The sequence below is a fragment of the Penicillium angulare genome, assembly GCF_028827245.1.
Source record: "Penicillium angulare strain IBT 27051 chromosome Unknown utg000002l_segment0_segment0, whole genome shotgun sequence".
In the NCBI taxonomy this organism is placed as follows: Eukaryota; Fungi; Ascomycota; class Eurotiomycetes; order Eurotiales; family Aspergillaceae; genus Penicillium; species Penicillium angulare.
The window spans coordinates 2,067,313-2,079,401 of record NW_026623161.1 but is presented as its reverse complement, the minus strand read 5'-3'; the positions used below and the strand labels follow the sequence as shown (position 1 = coordinate 2,079,401).

The 12,089-nt window shown below is 33.5% G+C and overlaps 2 protein-coding genes across 2 annotated transcripts; one reads left to right on the top strand and one right to left on the bottom strand.

Annotated features, from left to right (window-relative positions):
- Window positions 1-7,951: 7,951 nt before the first annotated feature.
- Window positions 7,952-9,602, top strand: N7478_002251 (uncharacterized protein; the record flags this gene model as incomplete). Its single annotated transcript, XM_056918465.1, has 4 exons — window positions 7,952-8,144; window positions 8,519-8,899; window positions 8,961-9,146; window positions 9,205-9,602. The coding sequence occupies 4 exons, from the start codon at window positions 7,952-7,954 to the stop codon at window positions 9,600-9,602; spliced, it is 1,158 nt and encodes a 385-aa protein (XP_056784076.1).
- Window positions 9,603-9,886: 284 nt separating this feature from the next.
- N7478_002250 (uncharacterized protein) lies at window positions 9,887-10,229 on the bottom strand (the record flags this gene model as incomplete). The annotated part of the gene is given in 2 exon segments (XM_056918464.1): window positions 9,887-10,090; window positions 10,101-10,229. The coding sequence occupies 2 exon segments, from the start codon at window positions 10,227-10,229 to the stop codon at window positions 9,887-9,889; spliced, it is 333 nt and encodes a 110-aa protein (XP_056784075.1).
- Between the last annotated feature and the right edge of the window lie 1,860 nt (window positions 10,230-12,089).

Sequence of the window (12,089 nt, the reverse complement as noted above, 5' to 3'; positions counted from 1 at the left end):
TTTATCTAGAGTCTAGAATATCTTTAATAACCTATTCTTTAAGACCTTTACTTCAATTAGAAATAGAGAAGATTATCTTTATATTAGGAGAGGATTATTTGAGATAGAATAAAGTAAGTTTATATTAAAAATAGAGTAGATCTTTATTCTAGGCGGAAGTTCTAGATAGTAGGTATATAAACCTATAGTCTTAAGAATCTTAAATAGACTAAGGTTCTTCTAATTAAGTTTCTTCTATAGGTAAAGAGTCTTAATATTTTAGATACTAAGCTAAACTAGTTGTTTAACTTAGTAATTCTAAATAGACTAATAGTATTAGTTTATAGATTCTTTATAATAGACTTAGATAGATATTATCTTATTCTATATAAACTTAGTAATATCTTTTATTTATATAGTAATCTTCTTAGTATCTAGGATAGTAATAAATAGATAAGGATCTAGTTATATAGACTTAAATCCTAGGGTTAGATAGAATCTAAAGTTAGTAAAGAATAGGGAAACTTTAGTAGTCTTAGATTTACTAGAGTTTAAAATAAATTTAACTAGTAGAAACTATTCTAATTAGTTATCTTATAGATATAAAATATATACTTATAGATATTATTCTAAGATTATATTTATTTATTTAGTTTAATTATTAGTCTTAGGGTAGTATATAGTTAATAGTAGGTTTATAATTTATAAATATTAGATTAAGTATCTCTAGAGTTTTAATATAAATTAGGGTCTATAATTAGATATAATTATATAAGATAAGCTATATAACTTCTAGATATATTAGGTATATAATCAGAAGACTTCCCTAATATTATAGGTTTTATAGTAGAATATAAAATATCTTATCTTTATAAGTTAGTCTACTACTACTAGGATAGTATTAAATCTATTACTTTCTAATAGATATATAATAAAGTCTATTAAGATATCTTACTAGGGTTATATAAGTATAGATAAGGAATAGAGAACTTCTTATTAGACTTCTTAGGATAGGGTAATCCTTTAATAGATATAATAGTTTTAGGTCTAGTAAGTAATATACTAGTAGATTCTAGGCTAGTAGTACTCTTAGAAGATTAGTTTATATATTTTTAAATATCTAGGGTATCTAGTAGTAGGGGTTTTATAGTAAAGTTATATAAGCTTATTTTTTAGGTTTTTATTATTAGAGATATAGAGTTAGTCTCTAAATAAGAGGTAATTTCTACTTTATATATATTTAGTAAGTATAATCTTTAGGTATTAGGGTTAATTTAGGTCTAGGGCTTCTAGGATTAATTAAAGCTCTCTATCTCTTTTATATATCTTATTAAAGACTTCCTTTAGAGCAATAGGTAGTTTATATATAATATTATTAATAAATCTTAAAGACTTTTAGGGTCTCTTAGAGATTAGTTTATACTCTAGTAGAGTTAGTTTAGATTTAATATTATACTCTAGTAAAGTTAATTTAGATTATTATATAATTATAGTATTAATATTTAGATTATCTTAAATCTAGTTATCTAAGTTCTTTCTTTTTAGGATTATATAGCTTTAGTATCGGAGTTATTTATCTTCTTTTTTAGGAAGATCTTCTAATCTTCTGGTTAGGGTATTAGGCTTAATACCTTATTATCTAAGGTAGTAGATAATCTTAAAATTAAACTAGGATAGAAACTTAGATTATTAGGCTTATTATTAGTTTAAAAGCTTTATTATTATAAAATACTTTAGGTTTTAGTAGTTAGTAATTATAGAGATTAGGAAGTTTGTTCTCTCTAATTCTAGATATTATTCTTTAAAATATTATATAATTATAAGTAGTTCTTTATTATAGATTTTATAATTATACTTTATTATAGAGTACTTCTTAGAGAAAAATATAATAGGGTAAAGAATATTCTAGTTATTATACTATAAGATTACTTTAGTAGAGATATAGTTAAAAATATTAGTTTTAAGTATTATATTCTTTATCTAATTAAAAGGGGTTAGGATAGGAGTAGATATAAAAGTAGACTTTAATATTTTAAATACTTTCTAGTAGGTAAGATTCTAGATAAAGATAATACTTTTCTTAGTTAGATAGACTAGTTATATAGTTAGTTTCGAAAAATCTTAGATAAACTATTAGTAGAAGTTTATAAATCCTAGGAAGGCTTATATATTAGTAAGGTAGGTTAGGGTTTTCTACTTAATAATTATATAAATCTTTTTTAGATCTATATAAAGGCTATCTTATCTAATAATAATTCCTAAGAATTTTATTTTATATATATAGAATTTATATTTAGATAGTTTTATAAATAGATTAGCTTTATAGAGTTATTATAGGACTTTTTATATATATTTAATATACTTAGCTTTTATATAACTATAGATTAGGATATTATCTAGGTATATAGTATAGAATAGGTTTAGGTAGTTATAGAGAGAGTTATTAATAAACCTTTAGAAGATTATAAAAGCTCTAATAAGTCTAAATAGTATTATAAGAGATTTAAAGAGTCTAAGTCTTATATAAAATACTATAAGATATTCCTACCTAATCTTTATATAGAGATTATTAAATACTAATATAATATTAACTTTTATAAAGAATTTTATTCTTTTTAGGTTATTTAGAGTCTCTTTTATTAGGGATAGTAAATAATGGTCTTTAACTATAATTATATTTAGGATATAGTAGTCTATATAGAATTATAGACTACTACTAGGTTTATAAATAAATAGTATAGATAAGGTAGTAAAAGATAAACTTAGATAAATAAACCCTTTCTTTAGGTTCTCTATAATCTAGTCCTTTAGGATAGTAAGCTCTATATAAGATATAGTATAGAAAGGTCTAAATAGTAGTATCTTATCTTCTACTAGTTATATATTATAGTTATATAAGTAGTATAGGGATAGTTTATTAGCTTCTTTTAGAGAGAATATATTAGTATAGTCTCGAAATTCAGTAAGTAGATAATTAGTAGGGTTCTCTTCTTTAGGTTTCTTATTTAGAGTAGTTTTAATATCTTTAATTATTATAGTAAAGAGTTAATAGCTCTTTTAGCTTTTAGTATATACTATATAGGTATTTAAGCTTATAGCTTTAATATCTTAGGACCTTAGGTAGATAGATTAGTCTAGTTAATTGTAAAGATAGGCTTTTAGAGGAATTTTATATATAGTATAGATCTTTAGGCTTTATATAGCAATATTATAGTTCTTCTAGTAATATATACTATTAAACTTAACTATATAAGTAGTAAACTAGACTTTTAGATTATAGATCTTAAGTTAAGATAGTCTAAGGATAATTAGGTAGTATATAAGTTAAATAACTAAGAACTTAGTTTTTTTTTAGTACTTATTAGTAGTTATCTTTATTTATATAAAGTAGATTATCTACCTACTTTTAGATTCTTAGCTATTAAAGCCTTCTAGTTAGATTAGATTCTTTAAGGATTCTTATATAAGACTATATTTTTTAGCCTAGTTAATATTAATAAAATACTCTTCTTCAGTATTACTATTAATCATTATATATATCAGGATTTCTTTCTTATTTTAGTTTAGGGTAATTAGTAATATAATTAGATTAGAGTATTAGATTTCTTTATTAATAGTAGTTCTTTAAGTAATAGTAGTAGATAGATAGATTATATAGATTATATTAGTCTAGTTATAGTTTAGACTAGGCTTACTTCTTTTAGTAGTTTATTATATAAGGAGCAGCTAGATAATAAGGATTAGAAGTATTATTCTAGTAAGATAGTATACTAATATTCTAGGGAAGTAGATCTTTCTATATAAGTAGAGTATATTTATATAAGATATTAATTAGGATATAGATAGTCTTATATAAAATAGTCTTTAGCTTTATAGTAGAAGTATTTACCATAATCTTAATAAATTAGATAGTTTAAAGTTAGATCTATAGGATTAGAAATAGATATAGATATTAAGGTAGGAGAACTATTCTTTACTATATAAAAGTCTAGATAATTATTCTAAGTAGGGAATAAGTTATAAACTTATATTTATATTAGTACTAGTTATATAGTAGGAGGTTAGATTACTCTATTATAGTATATATATTAGTTTTTAAGCTTTTAGAGGAAAGCTATAAACTAGTAGTATTTATAAGTTAGGAGCTTATTATAGAGAAATATTCTATAAAGTTCTTAGTTAATAGCTTATTCTAGTAGTATAAGTAGGGTTTTCTTAGATATTTCTTCTTTAAATATAAGATATTAGAATTTAGTAAAGAACTAATTAAATTCCTTATTAGTCTATCGGAATTAGAAGAGTTTATCTTAAGTATTACTTATATAATTAGGATTACTAAAAGTATTTTCGAGAATACTTAGGATTTCTCTATAGTTAGATAGAATATAACTTCTATTCTAGATATATAGTAAGATCTAGATATATAAGATTCCTTTAAGCTAACTTATTATATATAATATTTAGCTTATTAGGATTAGAAATTAATTAAGGTTTATAATTAACTTTTCTTAAATCTAGAATATAAATTAGTAGAGGTTCTTATAATCTTTATTAAATATATAAGGGTCTAGGAGATATTTAGAAAGGATAGAGAAGTAGGTAGTATAGGAATCAGATAGTAAAGATATTCCTAATACTAGAGTTAATAATCTTTTAGTAAATACTTTAGGAACTAGACTTATATAAGAAGTATTTATAGTAAGAGTAATAGTTATTAAGGCTTAATTATACTCTTAGTAGATAGATTCTAGTTTATAGATATATTCTAGGAGGTTTTCTTAAGCTTATACTAGTTTTCTTTCTTAGTACTTAAAAATATTATTTTTCCTAGATAGTTTATTATAAATTTATATAAGTTCTTCTTTAATCTAGGCGATTTCCTAGATTAGGTAGATGATCTCTTATTAAATAGTATAGTATTATTAATAGTATAGATAGATTAGTTTTCTAATCTTCTTAGGATACTTATATATTTATTTATAGTATATAAACTAGGCTTTAGGGTTTATATTATAGTATTTAGTATAGGTTTTAAGGTTTTTAGATAGAAACAATAGTAGGAGAGCCTCTATAGGCTCTAGTAGCTAGTCTATAGTTAATAGGTAGTCTAACTCCTAATATAGGGGTAGAAGCTATATAGTATTAGGATATAGTAGATAGTTATATATTAGGAGCTAGTAGACTGGCTTATATAGTAAGTAAGGGATTAGAAGTAGTTATATTATAGATAGGCTATAGGATAGAAGGTTAACCAAGACGTAGCTTAAAGAGCTACATCAAACAGGAATAGGAAGTTCTGATAGTCTTAGGGGTCACGTGATAATAGGAACAGGGATCCTCTCGTATGAGGATCCACACCGTGACAATAATAAAGTTTATACTTAATTTTATAAATAGTTTATAAGATATAGAAAAGGCCTGAAATTCTTTATAAGGATAATATCTAAATACTTTAACTTCTTAATATATTAAATATATTTTTATATATTTTTATATATTTTTTAATAAATATTCTTAATAGAATTTAAGATATTTTTACCTAATTCTCCCTATATATTTTATATATTACGATCTGTTACGTTTGTTTATATATAGTAACATCTATATCTATATCTATTGCTATCTATTACAGTCAGCTGATTATATATAATTAGGCCCTATCTATTTACTATGTTTATTTAACTAGTATATATATATTAACTATTATTTCCCCTAACTTAGTAATATATGCCCGTTCGCACCCTAAGATCTCAATAGTTAAAAGAGAAAAATTAAAATTATAATAGTTACTTAGTTATTAAGCTAAAGACCTATGACTAAATAAGAATATTAGATAGTAGAGATCAAATAGAATAGTTAATATATAGATTAATCCTTAAAGAATAAGAATTGTAACTATTATTTATATATTTTTATATTATTAGGGCTTAAGACTATTATATATAAGTAGGTATATTAAGATAGATTTATCTACAGAGTAGCTATAAATCGTACCTAAGTTGTACCTAAGGGGATTCAGGAATCCTGTGACGTTTTATGATTTAATTAATACTCTCTATAAGTTAGGAATACTATATATCTAGATAGAATATATAGTTCTAGTGCTATCTATTATAATATAATTAGTAATCTACTCTACAGTATCTTCTAGCTTATGTTATAGGACTGGGAGATATATTGACTACTAAAACTATTTTTAGTAAGAAACTTATACTACTAGTATCTATAAGAAAATATAGCTGAAGTCTATAAAAGCAAACTCCTCCCCTAATATATTTCTCTTTCTTTATATATTATAGTTACAATATACTATCTTAGACCTTTAGGCCAAAGGTTTCTGTAATAATAGCTATTATCAACTTAAGCCTAGTAATATAAGAATAGTATTTCGTAGGGGGATATTACATTACTAAGTAAACTCTACAAGAGAACACTATAATAATAATTAAGACCCGCAGGAGACTGCTATATTAATATGTTCTTTGTAGGAGACTACTATATTAATAAGTTCTCTATAGCCTAGGATCTATATTACTAAAGATCCTCGAAGGAGGGTGCTGTTGAGAACAAATACACCCTACAGCCTAGGACCTACGTCACCAAAGATCCTCGAAAGGGGGTATTACGTTACTAAATGAACTCCGCAGGGGGATATTGTAATAATAATTAAGACCTGTAGGAGGCCACTATATCAACAAGTTCTCTGCAGGAGACCGCTGTATTACCAAGTTCTCCGCAGAAGACCACTGTGTTAATAAGTTCTCCACAAGGAAAACTATATCACCAAGAGGATCCACAGGAGACAGCTGCGAAACCAAGCCCCTCTAGCAATGTGCAAGCACCTCTGCGTGGTGCTAGGGACCAGTTTTCATCTCCTATAGGAACTGAAGAAGCCAAGACTTGCGCAGTACGGCTGAGCGGACGGGAAGCCCTGTTCTCCACACCCTGTGGTCGTATATGTTAGTCTCTGCTATAAAGTGCATCATTCAGGAATTCAAAAACTTCGTCAGTGCATAGAAGGTTTCATATACCGGCGGCAAATATACAAACACTAAGTTTACAATATACTAGTCCAATATGACAAGGCCGATGATGCAGGTATCAACCCCCGAATGGCTCAGGGGCGAACCCATTGCATCAGCCTCACAAGATGAAGACAACTCGGCTAACTCGGGGACTGGCAATCAGTGTAGCCATTAGCCGACGGCAAGTCGGTACCTGAAAATCATAGAGAGAAGATTCATTTATCAGAACGTGCGCGCTGTGTTCATGTGCGATAGGATCTTGGGTCAGGGTCCCCCAGCCAAGTTCACTCACTGTTATTTGTGATCAGGGGGGGGGGGGGGGGGGTAATCAGTTGGTTGGATCAAATGCAAAGTCTAATTGATGAGCCACATCAGCCTTGTTCATGGAAATCAAAATGTTTCCAGAATGGAAAGCGAAACAGAGAGTGTTGAGTCCACAATTTCCACCAAAGATCCAGATATGGGCCTTCTCCAAATGCAATGCGGGGAGGCCAAGTGCCCCCGTACATTTATTTCAAATAAGGGCATTGGCGCGGGGAAAGGGGATAGCGCGCAACTAAGCAATTAGCCCTCGTATACATAATCTGCCATATTCGCATCGTTATGGCGTCTGGAGATAAGCCATTTAACGAAAGAATATGGAGGCGCCTTCACCGGGCTTGTAGCGAAATGCGGGGAGCAGACAAAGTGGAGAAGAGGATCAGCCTATGATTGGACAGAAACCCCAGTCACGTCTCCATGCGACCGATTGGACAAGAATTCGGGGCATCGCTGAATGCAACACAGAACAGCAAGAGACACAGAACCGAACACGATCGTTCCACGGATGTTCATCTCTGGCTCGAAGATCATTTCCCCCACAGGGACCAGTCAAGCACAACCCCCCCAATTTAGTCAACCAGTCAACCACCAAGCTAGGACTGGAAATCGATCTCAGGACGAGCGAGATGTGGTCCGCGCACGGTCACAAGTCTCATCTTCTCGGTAGTTCACAAATTCGAAGATTTGCCTCCCTGCAGGTACAAGCCACACACGAGGCAGAGATGCAAGCCCAGAAGTTCAACCTTAAACCCAACGCGGTGGACTTCGGTGACCCCAGTTTCTCCCGTTCCATCATTCGCGGAGAATTCCCCATCCAGGGTTCGTGGAGAGTTCAACGAGACTCCGTTGGAGACGCGTGGAGAAACTCTCCTATTATTTAAGTCGAGAGCCCAAAGGTGCTTTTCTTTCTCTCCATCCTCCTTTCCTATGGACAATCTGCTTTGGCATTTCACTCTTTTCTGGAAGGGAGTATGGCTCATTCAGGCGCAGAGGCGGCTTTGGCTAGTAATGGCAAAGGCCTGGTGATTTTGACAATCATTGAAGGCAGCGTTGCGCTCTTTCTCTTAATAGCCCGTGTCTATACGACTTGGCGGATTACTCGTCACATCCGGAGCGATCTATACCTCAGTCTCGTCACATTTGTATGTCATTCCCCTCCACGTTCTATCTCGCACGCATAAACTAACTCACAGTGCAGATCATTGGCTTGATCGGATCGGTATTCCTGGCTCTTGGTGTCAATTCCGGACTCGGCGCTCATAAAGCCGATCTCACGGATACTGAAATCACCTACGCGATCAAATACAATTGGATCAACCAGACCCTAGGGATCATCGCCACGGCGACCGGAAAACTGGCCATCGTCGCATTTCTACAACAGATTCACGGTCTTGAAAGTCGGAAGAAAGTCATCTTCTTATGGGGTGTTGGTCTTAGCAATCTGGTCGTCAATTTTATCACCATTGCCCTCATCTGGACACAATGCGACCCTAGCGCGAAGCTATGGAACGGAGAACTGCCAGGAAACTGTGATGGGAGAACCCGGAATCAACAGGTTGCATATTTCCAAGGCAGTGAGTATATACCTACCTACTCAGCATGATTTTGAGCAGCACTGATCAGATCCTTGTCTAGGTTATTCCGCAGTGTGCGATATGGTCCTCGCCCTATACCCAGTCATGTTCTTCTGGAATGTGCGACTCAATCGCAGAGTGAAAATTGGTCTTTGCGTCTTGATGGGTCTAGGAGTTGCAGCATGCGTCTGTGCGATCGTGAAAACCACAACTCTACGAGTGATCGCAGAAACAGAAGACGTAACCTGTAGGTGTCAACCCAAAAATTGTCGATATGTATGTCCACGGACACTAACAACTCTCAGATTACATGGCCCAACTCATCATCCTCAACGAAACCGAGAAATGGGTCGTCTTCATCGTCGGCTGCATCCCTCCTATCCGACCTCTCCTCATGATCGTCTTCCACCGTCTCTTGACCTCCGCCAAATCTACCCTTGGCCAAACCAATACAAACCAACATGGTCGATCTACGGAGTTACATTCCTACGCCTACTCCAAACCACAGGTACGAAATATGGCTCAGAACTTGGTGAGCGTTTTGGAAGGAAAAGATAGCGAGGAGAATCTTGGCGAGGAAGGTGGAATTATGAAGACGACGGAGGTGAGGTTGAGCTATGAAGCTGGTTCATCTTCGGGTACTGCATCAATGCATCTCGAACATACCCCGGAAGAAGCTCATCTACCCCATGACAGGGTTTAATATGTATATCACCGCCAGATAGAATTTCTTTTCCTGTATATAATTAGGGGGCTTACAAAATACTATAATTATCATCCTATCAGCCCACATACTACGATATCCATGGATATTGCAGAACGTTCTTGGTTCCAGGGAGCATTCAATTTGAGACATATCTAATGATACAGCAATAGTGAGCCAGCGACACGAAAGAACTTCCAATTCGCAAGGTCAACCGGAATTATATGTACAAAAGCTATTTACTGCTTCGCCTTGCCACGTGTGGACCGGCGCACAGGCTTCGCCTAGGGCTCTTCCTGTTTCTCTGTCACCTCCACCCTAACCGAACTCTCCGAGTCAATGCTCTGCTCTTCCTCGGTCGGCGGAGTCAAATCTCCAGCATTCTCAACCTCCTGCTGTTGTGGTTCCGCTTCAACACTGGGCCCCGTTCCCAAGATCCCTCTGCGACGGACCCATGACGCAAGCTTGATAGCATCTGAGTGGTCTCGCTTTCAACACCATTCTATGCTCCGCAGCTCCATAACGCCAGCGACCGAGTTCCTCTGGTTTCTTGGTGCCCGGTGGTGCTTGGCCGTTGACCAGTCGGCAGGACGAACAGGTCATAGCCATGCGGTTGCGCAGCTGCATTTCGTCGTCGCCTAGTAGCACATCCAATAGGCGATCGTACCAGTGTAGTTGTTCGATGTACTGGCCCGAGCTGGGGAATGCCTTGGGCGCAAAGCCCGGCTCGTCGACGGGTGTTTGTATACATCCATGCCTTGGGAGCTATCTCCTTGTGGCCCGTCAACTTGCCTGAGAAGGTAGATCGTTTATTCACAGATCCTACAGTACACTAGAACTAGGAGCGCATACAAGAACATAGCAAAGACTCGACTCTCCACTGGAGTAGGCTCATTACATATAGCCCTTTACCTAGGTCTCTCACTCAATGGCTTCGTAACATACACCTTATAAGATTAATATGATTAAAGATTCTTATATATATCATTGATACTTATAATATTAAATATCTTAGATTAGAAATAAGGATATTAATTAGTACTCTACTATTAATTTTATGAATATACTAGAGAAATTAAAAGAATTCTATCATTGATATCTTAATAAATTAGGACCTTTAGTATATCTACTAGTTTAGCTCAAAGCGGTAGAGGAGAATAAATTTATTGATAATAATAAGAGTAATAAGAATAGTTTCTTATATATGCTAAAGCCTAGAGGCTAAATTTTTTTAGAGGTGGAGATATTATAACAAACCGATATCGAGTTAATACTGATGTTGAGCTGATGTTGAGATTGTGGAATTAGTAAGTTAGCTGGTTAACTATATAACGGGACTATATAATCTACAACCTGTCCGTTCTCTTGTACGATAGCGTATAGGAGCCTTCCTCACTTCTTTCTTGTAGTATAACTACATGGAGGAGACCGGGACGGGTATGTTTGCAATGTCTGCACGTTTGTGCGGTTTGACCCACTCTCGGATCTAGACCAATCAGATGATTGGCCTGGAGAGTGGCATCCGCCTACATGTATGTAGCATAGCTCTCTCTCTTCTTTCCCTTTCCTAAAATGGTGGTCGATTCATTTCATGCTTGATCATTACAACCGTGGAAACGGCCTCAACGGCAGAGATGTGTTAGACAATCGATCACAATAAACTTGTCATACTGTAGTCAATTATCAAACGAGGAAATCGATGAGGTGAAACCCTATCCAGTTCAGCCAATAAGGCTCTATCTTGCTGTATTAGTGGGGAACGGGCCGATTACTTTCTCGCGGCATTTTTGGTTTTGTGTCCAAAGGGCGGTTAAACACGTAGTAACCTGGAGAGACGCTCTGGTATATATAATCCGACTGTGGCCCCCAGCAACCTTAGAAGTTTATTAACTGTCTCCTGTAAAGTCCTTTACTGTTCTTAAACAATATGATTCTTTTTATCTACGATCCCCTAACTCGGAATATAAGTGAAATAATTTATGGATATAGGTAGGAAACACATTCTTTTTATTTAAATGACTCGAAAATATTCAATTAATACCCCAGTGTTTGATTTAGTATATCAACTGTGTTGCACTGTCATATCTAGTAATATGAAGGCTGAAGATAAGGGCAGCTCTGTCCCTCCAAATCATGCTCCCAGACCCTAGGGTCTTTCATGGAGAGGATGTGCAGAGATATACGTGATTAACTTTTTGACTCTCCTGATCACCATCAATCTCAAAGACGTCTTCTTCAAGTCCGACAATTTTTTATTTTAGTGTGGGATCTATGCATTATTTCTTACGTAATTTAATTTTCTGTACCAGAAGTTCTAATCTCTCTAAGTGTAACGAACCGATGCCGAGTTGATGCTAATGTTAAGGTTGCGAGGTTGCGGGATTATATGACGGATTATATGATCCTATATCCGTCTGATTCTCCTATATAATAATGTATAGAAGCCTAACTCCCCTCTTTCCTTTTTCCTTATTTTTAATACTTTAG